Source organism: Trichosurus vulpecula, chromosome 4 (genome assembly GCF_011100635.1).
Source record: "Trichosurus vulpecula isolate mTriVul1 chromosome 4, mTriVul1.pri, whole genome shotgun sequence".
Classification (NCBI taxonomy): domain Eukaryota; kingdom Metazoa; phylum Chordata; class Mammalia; order Diprotodontia; family Phalangeridae; genus Trichosurus; species Trichosurus vulpecula.
Window position 1 is genome coordinate 75,626,664 of NC_050576.1, and position 13,491 is coordinate 75,640,154.

Below are 13,491 nucleotides of genomic sequence, written 5' to 3' on the forward strand. Positions count from 1 at the left end.
AGTACCTTCTCTTAAAGAAATATGCCTTCATTTGTTTCTGTTGTTCAGTGTTACCTCCCAGTTGAAGAAGTTTAAGTAAAGCATATTATTGCAGAATGTGATGTTCATTTTTATCTTTACTATATATATGTGTGTACATACACACACACACACACACACACACACACACACACACACACACATATATATATATATATATATATGATATGTCTAGGTTACATGACTGTAGTGTTAATGTATTTTTGCTTAACTTGAAGATCTTTCCATCCATTCATAGGCCCATGTGACCTGCTTAAGTCACATGGAAGCCTAAGTCACATGAAGTCTGTGGTGGGAGGAGCTTGCTGAATGGGTGAAACAGGAAGGGTGGAGCAGAGCCAAGAGGAAGCTGGTCAGAGCAGTTACAGCTGAGGGAGAGAGAAGTAGACAAGCTAGCTGTGCTGTGAGTTTTTGTTTGTGGGAAGGCCCCAGCAGGGGGCAGGCTTTGGGATGGTGGTGCTACCTGCAGTGATAATATGTATAAACTTCTTTGTTACTGTGACGCGTTTGGCCTTTTGGTGTTGGGATTTGGCTTTCTGGTGTTTGAGTAAATGATCAGTTGGTTCTGTATTCCATATAGAGAGTCTGTTATATTTTGCAACTCAGAACTACACCAGCATACTCATAGTTGCAGTTGGCACTGTCAATATTGCATTGGTAATAAAATGACTTCCTAGTAGTTGAAGAAAAAAAGACTCACCTCAAAAAGAAAGACCTTTTTAAACATAATTATATTTAGTGTTAGCAAAGGGAATGTAGAAAATTTTCAGTAGGCTAAATTGTTTCCAATTGTACTATTTCATATTTTTATTGGAATTTAGGTCATTTGTTTAAATTACATGTCATTATCATCCCTTGTGTCATTTTGAGACTCCTTCCCTTCCCGGCATAAACCATACTCTATTGCAGCTGTCCCATTTCCCATTGTATATACAGTGAGATCACACCAAGTTTTATTGTAGCACTGATTTTTTTTTAAAGGAGGCAAAGGGTTAAGCTAGATATATTTCAATAAAATTATTTTGCTGGAGCCACAGAAAAGTATTAGGTCTGAAATGATCATTTTCTTTTATTTTTCATTTTGAGTTTATGAAAAAGAAAAGATTACTGTCCCAGGGCAAGGACTAATTTTTTTTTTCTGGTAGAAAGTAATTAAGTCTCGTGTCTGCATTAATATAGGCTGTTATCACATTGGTTTATTTCCATTTTCTTTTCTCCATTACTTTTCATTTCCTTCTGTATTTTAATGTTTAATACTATTCCGAATAGAATGATAATGAAAAGTTAGCTTTAACTGAATTGTGGAAGAAGCCCTGTTGGTGTGCTTTTGTTCTGTACTCTAGTAAATTTATTTGCTTTAACATCAGGCATATAAAGCTATATTTCATTTTAAGAAAAATAAAATTTCTCTTTCACCCAGTCCCCTCTATTATAGAAAATGTTGTCACTTCACATTCCACTAGTAATCTATTTGTTCAGATACATATATATATTTATAGATTTGTATATGTATAGATATATGTAGATATGCTACATTGTTTATATCCTATATAATTTTCTCAGGGGCTTCCCTTTTGAATTGGCCATTATGAAATATTCTTTCTTAAGCAAACAAAAAAAAGCATTATTATTATTTGTAATCAAAATTTGCTCTAACCTATTTTTTTTCCAACATGGAAACTACTTTAATCAAAATGCATTGGTTTTGAGGTTCTTTCTGGAGAAATTTAATTTTTTACAAAAACTCTTTTTCTAACATTGCCCTTTTTTTCTTTATTTTTATTATTCAGACTAAGTAAAAGAGAAATGGGAAATTGGAGAATGCAGCCAAGTGTATCTAATATTTTAATAGCAGAGGGGATTATCATCTTATCTCCTTTCAGTGAGTGATTCCTACTGTTTTCCAGTCCCAGAATTTCTAAGTTGGAAGCAGCTATCTAGTCCAGCTCATAACTCCAAAATGCATCTCTACTGTTAGTGTAAACAAATGGCCATCCAGCTTCTGCTTAAAGAAAAATCCACTAGCTTTTGAGGTAGCCCATTCCACTTTTGGATGGATAGCTCTAATTTGCTGACAACAAGCATAAACTTGCCTTTTTGCAATCTCTACCCATTGCTCTGAGTTATGGTCTTGGTGCCAAATGGAGCAAATCTAATCCTTCTGTGTGACAGCCATTCAGATATTTAAAGACAGACAACACTCTTCTTCCTCAGCCACCAAATCTTCTGTTCTTTTGGCTTAAATCTCCAGTTCCTTCAACTGATCCTCATATAGTACAGACTCGAAGCCCTCTCCCGTTACGGTTGCCCTTCTTAGAATGCTGTGCAGCATTATGATTTCTCTCCATCGTTCTCCTAGCAGATTTCTCTCCTGTAGCTTCCTTTCCTTGCTGGAAACAAAATAGAAGTTAGTTGGAAATAACAATGGCAAAATGGATGAGCTGAAACAAATCTTCTGTCCTCTTTGATGGTATGGCATAGCAATATGCTGTACCTTTTTTTTCTTTTATAGAATTGTGCGTATCTGTTTTAAAGGCAAAAGGACTGTTAAACGTGTCACTTTAAAGGCAAAGGGCCTGATAATTGTCACAATAAATAAGTACAAAATATTTTCTAAAGATATCCTTTATCAACAAATGTCCCATTTCTTATTCTCATGGTGTCAGGGAGATGACCCAGAATTCTTGAAGGCTGTGCCAGTGGAGCTCAGATTCTAGAAAGTTCTGCGATGTTGGAAGAATTTTAAGAATAGATGAATGCAATTTGGAACTATGCCCAAAGGGCTATAAAATTGTGCATAGGCTTTGATCCAGCAATACCATTTCTAGGTCTGCATATCAAAGAGAAAAAAGGAAAAAGGAAAAAGACCTATTTGTACAAAAATACTTATAGCAACTCTTTTTGTGGTGGCTAAGAATTGGAAATTAAGGGGATGCCCATCAATTGGGGAATGACTGAATAAGCTGTGTTATATGATTGTGATGGAACATTATTGTGATATAAGAAATAACAAGCAGGATGATTTCAGAAAAACCTGGAAAGACTTACACGAACTGATACAAGGTAAAGTGAGCAGAACTAGGAGAACATTGTACACAATAAGAGCAATATTGTACGATGAAGAACTGTGAATGACTTAGCTATTCTCTGTAATACAGTGAACCAAGACAATCACAGAGGACTTTGATGAAGTATGTTATCCACTTCCAGCGAAAGAACTGATAGTGTTTGAATATAGACTGAAGCATGCTATTTTTCGCTTTCTTTCATTCTTTTTTTATTCAAGTCTTCTCGTACAAGATCACTAATATAGAATTGTTTTACATTATTGCACATGTATAACTTATGTTGGATTGCTTACAATCTTGGGGAAGAAGGAAGAAGAAAGGGGAGAAATAGAATTTGGAACTCAACACTTTAAATAAAAATGTTAAAAATTATTTTAACATGTAATTGGAGGGGAAATAAAGTAGTATTTTTTTTTTAAAAAAAGAATAGATAGATGATAGACCGTGCCTGCCATTTGAAGGCTATCCTAACTATGGAACTGCCCATTACAAGAATATCAAAGACCAATTGTTGTGTTTTTTTGGGCTGTGGTGACCTGTAAAACAATCAAAAATAAAAGATGATCTTCTGTCCAGTACAACCCTCCTCTGCTTTAACCATGACAGTGATTGTGATTAATGAAAAAGAATAGAAGGTATTAAGACACTTCTATAAATATTAATTGTTGGTAGCCTTAACATTTGTCTAATGACAAATTTATTTGTCTGATGACATATTTAGAAGAACCTAACTATAGCCAAAATGATGTTCTTACTAGATGTCAAACGAGGAGATCTAAAAATGTTACAGCTATATGAAAGGAATATTTCTAGCTTTCTCACTGATAGGATAAGAAAGTGGACAGTTTTATCCTTTAGTTAAAGGTAACAAAAAATATCCTTCCATGGGACATTTTATCACCTTGTCTTTCAGTAATCATGATGATCCATAAGCAAACAAAAATTGGAGTATTTTTGTGTACTTAGAGCTCTCCTTTTTTTTTCTTGTTAATCACATCCTTAGCATATAGACCTAGTAGTGAGATTACAGGATCAAAGGGTATGAACAAATTTGGAGCTCTTTTTAATACCATTATTGATTTCCAGTAAGATTGTACCAATTTATAGCTCAACCAGCAATGTCATAAGAGTACGCTTTATAGTTCCATCAGCATTGAATTACATATTTTAGGTAACTTCCAAATTAATGAACATAAAGTGGTACCTTAGCTGTTTTAATTTGTATTTCTCAGATTAGAGAGTTTGAACACTTTTTTAAATTTGTTTTTCATAGTTTGTATTTATTTTAAGAACTGCCTATTCATATCTCTTTGCTTGTCTGTTGTACTTATACAAAGAATGGATCTTCCTCTTATATGTTTCTGTCATACTTTTTTATATGTGAAAGCACATTTTTATCTGAAATGTTTGTAACAAAGATTTTTTTTTCCATTCTGGCCTTTTTTTTGTCTTTGTTGTTCTAAATTTATTGCTTTTTGTTGTGCAGAACTAATTTAAATATAATGAAATCCATTTATCTTGTCTGCCATAATTTCTTCAATTTAAATAATAGATAAAACATAAAAACTTTCTCTTCATAATGAAATTCATTCCCCCTCTTAAGGGCTATTGAACTACAACCTTCATTCAAGGTTATAATTATTCAATTTGATTTATCCTATACCATGCTTTATTAAGTTACTTGTTTTATCATAAGGAAATATAGTTTACCAATAAAAGTCACATCTCAACCCTAATAGCGCTAAACACAGTTCCCATATTTTGTGCTCCTCTCATTAATTGCAAAAATTTTACTTCCGTACTATTCCCCTGTATTGCTCTGGAATGCCCTTTTTCTCTGTACTGTTCCCTACTCTCTTTTTGTCCTTTTACTTTTTTAATCATACTTTTTACATTGATAATTGTTGTGTTCCTGTTTCCTCCCCTTTGCTCCACTTCCCATGACCTTACATAAAATTATTTATGAGAAAGAATAGTCCAAATAATGCAAGTATTGTAATTAATGAAACATTGCTATTTCCTTTTCAATTAGAACTTAACCCTGTCAGATTTGTTTGGTATAGTGTGAAAATTCTGTTTCATCTCCTTTCAGACTGGTGGAACTTAGAATGTTCTCTCTCACTTTCTCTTTTAGAATCTGAACTTTACAGGGTTTCGTAAAATCCTCAAAAAGCATGACAAGATCCTGGAGACATCTCGTGGAGCAGATTGGCGAGTGGCCCATGTGGAAGTGGCACCATTTTATACATGCAAGAAAATCAACCAGCTCATCTCTGAGACAGAGGTACAGTGATTCTCCCTTCTGTACCAGGCACTCTCAGTCCTGTCTGTTTTCTTCTGCCTGGCTTCTTTCTGACTTTGGGCCATGTTCCATAAGTTTTCTTGCCTTTAAAATGAGGGAGTTGAAACTGCATAACTTTCAAGGTTTCATCCAGGTCAGGCATGCTGGGATTATCTTGTCTGCCTTTTATAATTAGAAATGTGATGATTTCTAACTTTTCATGAATTTTTTATTTTATTTTTTTTTGTTTTACGAGTTAACATCTACTCATAAATTGTCACGAATTAGCACAAAATTTATAACTTACATATTTGTCCTGTAAGTATGATGGACTTTATGTTAAACTTCAGCTTTTTTTTTCTAGGCTGTGGTGACCAATGAACTTGAAGCTGGAGATAGGCAGAAGGCCATGAAGCGTTTACGGGTTCCTCCTTTGGGAGCAGCTCAGGTTAGGATTTATTGCCAACATTTTTTGTCTCTTAACTGATGTATTAAATTTCTAAACCAGGCTGTTTAGTTGTGGAATATGTTTACTACATAACATTTTTGTATTCTCTTCTAGCTCAGGATTTCAAAGGCCTAGGATTACAAGCAATGTATCATGACTGAAAAGGCATTTATTAAGATGCATCTATGAGTGGTGCTGTGCTACAGGCTATATAAAATTAATTAAACAGCTATAGTCCCTTCTTTTTGAGAGTTTTTAGTTAAAAAATTACAACACTGAAGCATATTGATGGTAGGAATAATAACAAGAAATACCAATTGTTTTGATTTCTGGGTTTTAAAGAAATTTTGACAGTGTTAATGCCTCCAGCTAGGAAAGGGGAAAAAAGATAGACGAATCCAAGCAAATATGTGTATATACAATCACTGTAAATTATTGTGTCTTTTAGGCATCTGGGTGGCCCAGTAGAAAGCGTGGGCAACCTGGAGTCAGAAAAATTTGAGTTCAGATACGTCCTTAGCCTCTTAGTTTTGTGACCTTGGGCAAGTCCCTTAAAAAAAATATCTCTTTGCTTAAGTTTCCTTATCCGCAAACTGAGAATAATAGTAACGCCTTCCTCCTGGGTTTGTTGAGAAGAGTAAATGAGATATTTGCAAAGCTATTAGCCCAGTGTCTGGCACATGGTAGCCTTAATAAATATTTTTCCCTTCCCTTTCTCCTACCCCATCCCTGCTGAAGAGATTCTTGGAGAACTTGTTATGTGAATTTTCCGGGTCTCAGTGCATCACAAATGCTTCATTGTGAATTATGTCCCATCATGACCCACTTTCATATGAAGCCTCTAGCTAGTTCAGGCTCTCATCACTATCTAATTATCTAATTGTTATTCTTTCCAGTCTTTTGCCAATCCAATTCATTCTCCAAACACTTGCCAAATTGATTATCCTAAAATACAAATCTGCTCACATGGTTTCTTTTAGGGTAAAATAGAAAATCCTCAACCTGACATATAAAGCCTTTAACAAGATGGCTCCTGCCTATGTTTCCAGATTTATTTTATATAATTCCCTTCATGTATTCTCTGTTCCAGTAAAACTGGCCTGCTAGCTCTTTCTTAGTTTACAATCGTTTACCCACTACTACTTTGTCTTTGCACAACTTTCATGTCTCAAGTACATTCTCTCTTACCTCTACATTTTAGCATCCTAGAGCTTCCCTCAAAGCTAAACCAAGGCCTTCTTGATCTTCCTAGTTATTAATGTTCTTGAAATTATTGGTATTACTTGTATATAATTTGTATTATTTCTCTGCCAATACTTTAACTCTTCCCTTACATCTCAGTAGAATGTAAGCCCATTGACAAAAGAGACTTTTGTTTTTGACTTTGTGTCCTAAGCAGCCACTGTTTGGGGTTGAGTTGAATTGAAGTGAAAATCATCTTGTGATTTTAAGTATTCTCTGCTATTTAACCAAAATTTTTTTATTTTCCTATCCCCAGCCTGCACCTGCATGGACTACATTTAGAGTTGGCCTATATTGTGGAATATTCATTGTGCTGAATGTTGCCCTTGTGCTCACAGGTAGGTATCTTCTATCTTGAATAGAATTAGTTTTGGTTCAATCTGAAGCTTTGAATATGTGAGTATAGAGAGATATGTTTCATACACACACACACACACACACACACACACACACACACACATTGTGCTTATTAGTTAAAGACATATTTTGGTACACTTGCTTCTTTAGAAAATAACAGGTTAAATGCTCTTTGTTTCTTTTATAATTCTGTACTTTCTTTACATAGTAATATCTCTCTTATCCAAAGTTTAGTTATTCAGCAGCTTCAATTCTCTGAAGTATAGTAAAGTAATTAATCTTTATAGCATCTTTTCCTCAGTGGTATGGTGGAAAATGTGCAGAACTTTGGAGTTAGAGGGACTTGGGCTTCAATCAGTTTACTGCTTGTGTGACCCTGGGCAAGTCACTTAAATTCCTTGGGCCTCATTTTCCTCATCTGTGAAAAGAAGGACTTGAACTATGTATGCTCTATAGTCTCTGCCTCCTCTAAATCTATAATCCGGTTATCCTGAAATTCAAATTAAATAATTATAAGCATGTACTATGTGCATATTACTGTGATATGTGCTAAGAGAGTTAAAAAATGAAGATAAGATACCATCCCTGCCCTTACGGAATTTATAGTATGAGGAGGGAATGTGACACACACATTTCACTACAGTACACATTGGTACAAAAATTGCTTGGAGAGATGCAAAACAAAATGTTACATGAGGCTTCAGAAGGAAAGTTCTTAGTAATAGGAAGTAGGAAATCAGGGAAGACGTCATGGCCTTTGAGTTTGGCTTTAAAGGATGGCGAGGCATTTAAATAGCTGAAGCGGTGGAGGAAGGACATTCTTGACATAGATTGCAGCATTAGCAGAGAGACAAAAAGTACAACGTTTTGTTTAGGAACAGAGTTTGGGGACGAATTGGCTTAAATTTATGGTATATAGAGGGGAAAAATAAGGAGAGAGAAGTAAAAGGTGGCAAGAATGTAAAAAGCCTTGAATATCAGGCAAAAGATATTAAATTTCAGAGGCCAGAGAGAACCACTGAAAATCTTTGAGCAGATGAGTGACATGATAGAATTGATTAGTCTAGTGATGAGAAGACCTATTTAGAAGCTATTGCAGAATCCCAGGAGGGTCAGTTATGAGGGCTTGTTAGTCATAAGGGCCCCATGGCAGTGACAGTTGGAATAGAGAGCAGGCAAATATGGGAAAATGCTACAATAATACATTACTGATTCGATATGAGAAGCAAAGGGATGTGTCGAAGATATCAAAAGTTTTCAACATGGGAGACTAGATGAAACTAGAAATAATGAAATCAGAAGAAACAGAAATTTGCTTTTTTTAGGATGGTAGGGATAGAGATAGATGATAAGTTTGGTTTTAGACCTGTTGAGTTTTAAATGCCAATGGAGCACAGATAGGTAGCTGGAAATATGGGTATAGAGCTCAGAAGAAGGCAGTGCATAGAGGGCTGTGTGTCATTTTTATAGTGGTTGTTGAAGCAGTGGGATTGAATGCTATTTGGCAATTTAGAGAAGAGAAAAAGTTCAAGGTAAGAGCCTGAGGGAACATACATTTTAAGGGCTTGGGAGCTGGATAAAGTGCCAGTGAAGAAATGTTCAGAGTGGTAGAAGAAGAGAAATAGTGGAATATATTCCTTTAAGTTCAAGGGAAGAGAGAGTTCCTACTAGGGAACTAGAATACACTTTTTATCATAATTTGACTCAACCAACTAAAGATTTAAAAAATAAAAATATTTTATAAAACATTTGGGAGGTAGTGTGGTACAGTGGAACAAAGATAGATTTGGAGATAGAACCTGGGATATAAACCCTGGTTCAGCTACTCACTAGCTCAAGAACACTTGGGTTTCAGTTTCCTCATCTATAAATAAGAATCTTAGATATCAGCTAGTCTAATCCTTTCATTTTATAGGCATGGTAGGCTGTGTGCCCCTTGCAAGGTTTCACAGGTAGCAAATGGTAGAGCTGAATTGTAGAGATCACACTTGAAGTAAAAAAGGTTTCGGTGGAAATTGAAAAGAAGAAACAGCTTTTTTAAAAAATGTTATATCTTGTATCACTAATCATTAAAATTAATATTCTTTTAGGTGCATTTAAGCTTGATGATGATAAGATGATATGGCCTCTAATAAGAATATATCGAGGTGGCTTTCTCCTAATTGAGTTCCTTTTTCTCTTGGGCATCAACACCTATGGTTGGAGACAAGCAGGAGTGAATCATGTGCTCATATTTGAACTCAATCCCCGCAACAATTTATCTCCTCAGCATCTCTTTGAGGTAATTAGAACAAAACATAGTTATACACTTTTAACACAGTTTAGATATATTAAATATTTCCTTGACTGTTATTTGAATCTGTTGTCAGAAATATTGTCATTTTATCCTTGTGACAAAAGTCATTTTAGAGAAACATGAATAATGGGATATAATCAGTTTTGCCCTCCTCTCCTCTCCTTCACCAGATTGCTGGATTTCTTGGGATATTGTGGTGCTTGAGCCTGCTGGCATGCTTATTTGCTCCAATCAGCGCTATTCCCATACAAGTTTACCCACTTGCACTATACGGATTTATGGTTCTCTTTCTTATCAACCCCACCAAAACTTTCTACTACAAGTCCCGGTTTTGGCTGCTTAAACTCTTGGTAAGTCTAGAAAAACCAGATGTAGAATTTTAAGCACAATCATAAATATAATTTGGAACCAAAAGTGCTACATGACCTTAAGATGTGGTTTTTACATAATTTTATTTAGTTATCTCTTTCCAGTAATCAATCAATAAATAAATGTGGGTGTGGATACATATACATACATACGTGTATGTGTGTGTGCGTGTGTGTGTGTGTGTGTATTTAAATAATTTTGCAGTCATAATGATGAGAACTTTTGAGAAACATGACCAGTCCATATTAGAATTTGTGATAAAGGGGAGGAAAGCCGAGAAATAGTTTGATATCCACCCTAGATTTTTAGAAATCAGATTTTAGAGCGTTTAGAGAAATGTAGATCAGAGCCCATGGACTAAAATTGTACAAGGTTTGGTGGTCCAGATGGAAATCTCTGAGACTGAGCAGGAAATTTTGAAGACACAAAGAAAAAAATTCTGATGTAGAGGAAAATGAAGTATTTTCTAAATATTTTCCCCCTGACACTGCCACCATTCTACTGCAGGCCCTCATCATCTCATGCTTGGACTATGACAATAGCCTCCTGGTGTGTCTGCTTATCTCATGTCTCTCCCCATTTCAGTCTACCCTCCATTCAGCTGCCAGAGTGATTTTCCTAAGCACAGGTTCAGCCATGACACCCCCCTCCCATCCGCAACTCAGAAACTCCAGTGACTCCCTGTCACTTTCAAGATCCAATACAAAATGCTCTGTTTGGCATTCAAAGCCCTTTATAATTTTCTCTTCCCCTGCCCCCAAACACATTTACAGTCTTCTCTCATCTCTCACGTATTATTTGGTCCAGCAACACTAGTCTCTTTGCTGTTCCATGAACAAGACATCCTGCCATATATGTATGTATGTATGTATGTATATGTGTGTGTGTATACACACACACACACACACACACACACACATCTGTTTGCTTCTTTTTCACACTAGATTGTGAGCTTCTTCAGGTCAGGGACTGTCTTTTTACCTCTTTTGTATCCCCAGCTTAGCACAATGCCTGGCATTTAGTAGGTGATTAATAAATGCTCGTTGATTGACTTAACCAACGAAAAAGACTGCAATGAATGTATAGGAAATTCATTGATCAACCTATATTTTTAAAAGGCATGTATGATGATGTAGGATGAAGCAATGGTAGGTAACAAAGGATAAATATAAAAATATAGCATGGACAGTTAGTCGGGACAGTAGATAGAGGGCTGGGCCTGGAGTCAGGAAGACTCATCTTCCTGAGTTCAAATCTGGCCTCAGACACTTATTAGCTGTGTGACCTTGGGGAAGTTCTTTAATCCTGTGTGCCTCAGTTTCCTCTTCCATAAAATGAGCTAGAGAAGGAAATGGCAAACCTCTCCAGTATCTTTGCCAAGAAAACCTCAAATGAGGTCACAAAGAGTCAAACTACTGAAAAACAACTGACCAAAAAATAGTACAGTCCTCTGATAGTATTAGAACAGTACTATTCAAATTACTCTATAGATTTAGTGCTATGCCAACTAAATTACCAAAGATGTACCACTTTAAATTATGTATGTAGCATTAGGGTGAGGGTTGGGTGGCATGTTTCTCAAGCTATAACACCAACAGTAATGAGCAAAGGTATCTGATACTAGACGAAAAACAGTAAAGCAGACCAGTGGAATAGATTAGGTAAGCAAGACCCAGAAACAAATGCACACAGCAATCTAGTTTACAGTAAATCCATGAACACAGATTACTGAGACAGAGACTTTTTATTCAACAAGAACTGCTGAGAAAACTGGAAAACAAGTTAATGAAAAATAAATTTAGATCAATATCTCATACCAGTGGTATTAAACTCAAAAAGAAATGAGGGCCACAAAACTATACATAAGGATCTCCATGGGCTTGACTTAGAAAATTATATAATAACATTATCTGTAATATATATTCATTTATTTTATTAAATATTCTAATTATATTTTAATATGGTTTAGGCTGCACTTGGGGGTGTAGTAGGTTGCGTGGGGCTCATAGGCCACATCTTTGACACCTTTTTCGTATACCATAAACACTTTAAATGCCAAATGGCTATACTATCCAAATATCATACCATAAAAAATATCTTGATTACATAATTTAATGAAATTTAATATATTTTATAATTTATGCTTTAATAATAATATAATTTAATGAAACTATATAAAATTTTATTTTACGTTTATTTTATATAAAATCATTGTAACTATAAATCAGAAAAAAATTGAGGCTAGGAATAAATCTTTTCGTTAAATGTCTTTGATAATAGGCCGATGACAAAAATCTATAAGCATTTGACAACTATAATAAGATAAAGAGCCACCCCTTGACAGACATGTAGTTAAAGGATTCTGTTTTCAAAAGAACAGATATAAACTATTATATCCACATGAAAAAAGTACAGTATCAAGAATGATGAGAATCTGGAACTGAAAAGAAAAGAATGAGAAAAATTCAAATTAAAATAACCCTGAGCTAGTGCCTCATATCCATTGAACTATCCAAAGTGTCGTGAGGTGGGAACAATTATTGTTTAGAGAGTTTGTGGGAAGACAAGCATGCTAATTTTCTGCTGGTGGACCCATGCATTGACTCAGCCATTCTGGGAAATAATTTGTATGTAGTTATGCCCCCAAAAAATGTTGCTGAATTGTTCTTATACCCTGAGATTCCACTACTGGAACTACACCTTAAAGGAAATTATTGACAGCAAGAAATGACCCAATGTACAAAAGTGTCATTAACAGCATTATTGGTGCTGATTAAAATATCAGAAAAGTGTTTTAAAAGTTAAAAATATGTAATCAACAATTGGAGCATAGGTGAACAAATTATAGTAAATTAATATAATAAAATATTGCCTTAAGGAAATTTCAAATATGAAGAATTCCGAGAAATGTGAACACTAATGAAATGATAGCGTGTTAAGAGGGCGGTCAAGATTTTGTCTCTGGCGATTCCTCCATCATTCACTTTACAGCCTATCCATAATTCAGCAGACAGTTTTCATAAGTTACTTATTGTAGATGAAAAAAATCACTTAGTTGATAAAACTCTTCAAGCTTAAGCAGACTGGTCCTTGAAGAAAAGATAGAATCACAGAATTGAAAGGGCCCTCAATAGCCATCCAGCCCACCCTGTACCTCCATGGAGGTGTATGTCTATAACATAAATGACAAAAGGTCATCCAGATAATTTAACCTCAGATTAATCTATCTATCTATTAAGATGACATTAATTATCAGAAATTGTATTTGAGAGAAGGAATTGTCTTCTTCCTTGCTTATATGTGGCTAGCTATACTCTATTTAAGGAAAAAATTGTTGATATGAAAAAAATGCAGCCCCCTGATATGTAATGAGTGCTTCATTTCTGTCACT

At 35.1% G+C, this 13,491-nt stretch overlaps 1 protein-coding gene across 1 annotated transcript in view; it reads left to right on the top strand.

Annotated features, from left to right (window-relative positions):
• The window catches only part of XPR1 (xenotropic and polytropic retrovirus receptor 1), a 246,712-nt gene that overhangs the window by 154,889 nt on the left and 78,332 nt on the right, over positions 1-13,491 (top strand). The window contains exons 5-9 of the mRNA XM_036754279.1: positions 5,242-5,391; positions 5,753-5,836; positions 7,335-7,416; positions 9,526-9,716; positions 9,902-10,081. Coding sequence (XP_036610174.1) covers positions 5,242-5,391; positions 5,753-5,836; positions 7,335-7,416; positions 9,526-9,716; positions 9,902-10,081 — 687 coding nt within the window. The remainder of the gene's footprint in view (positions 1-5,241; positions 5,392-5,752; positions 5,837-7,334; positions 7,417-9,525; positions 9,717-9,901; positions 10,082-13,491) is intronic.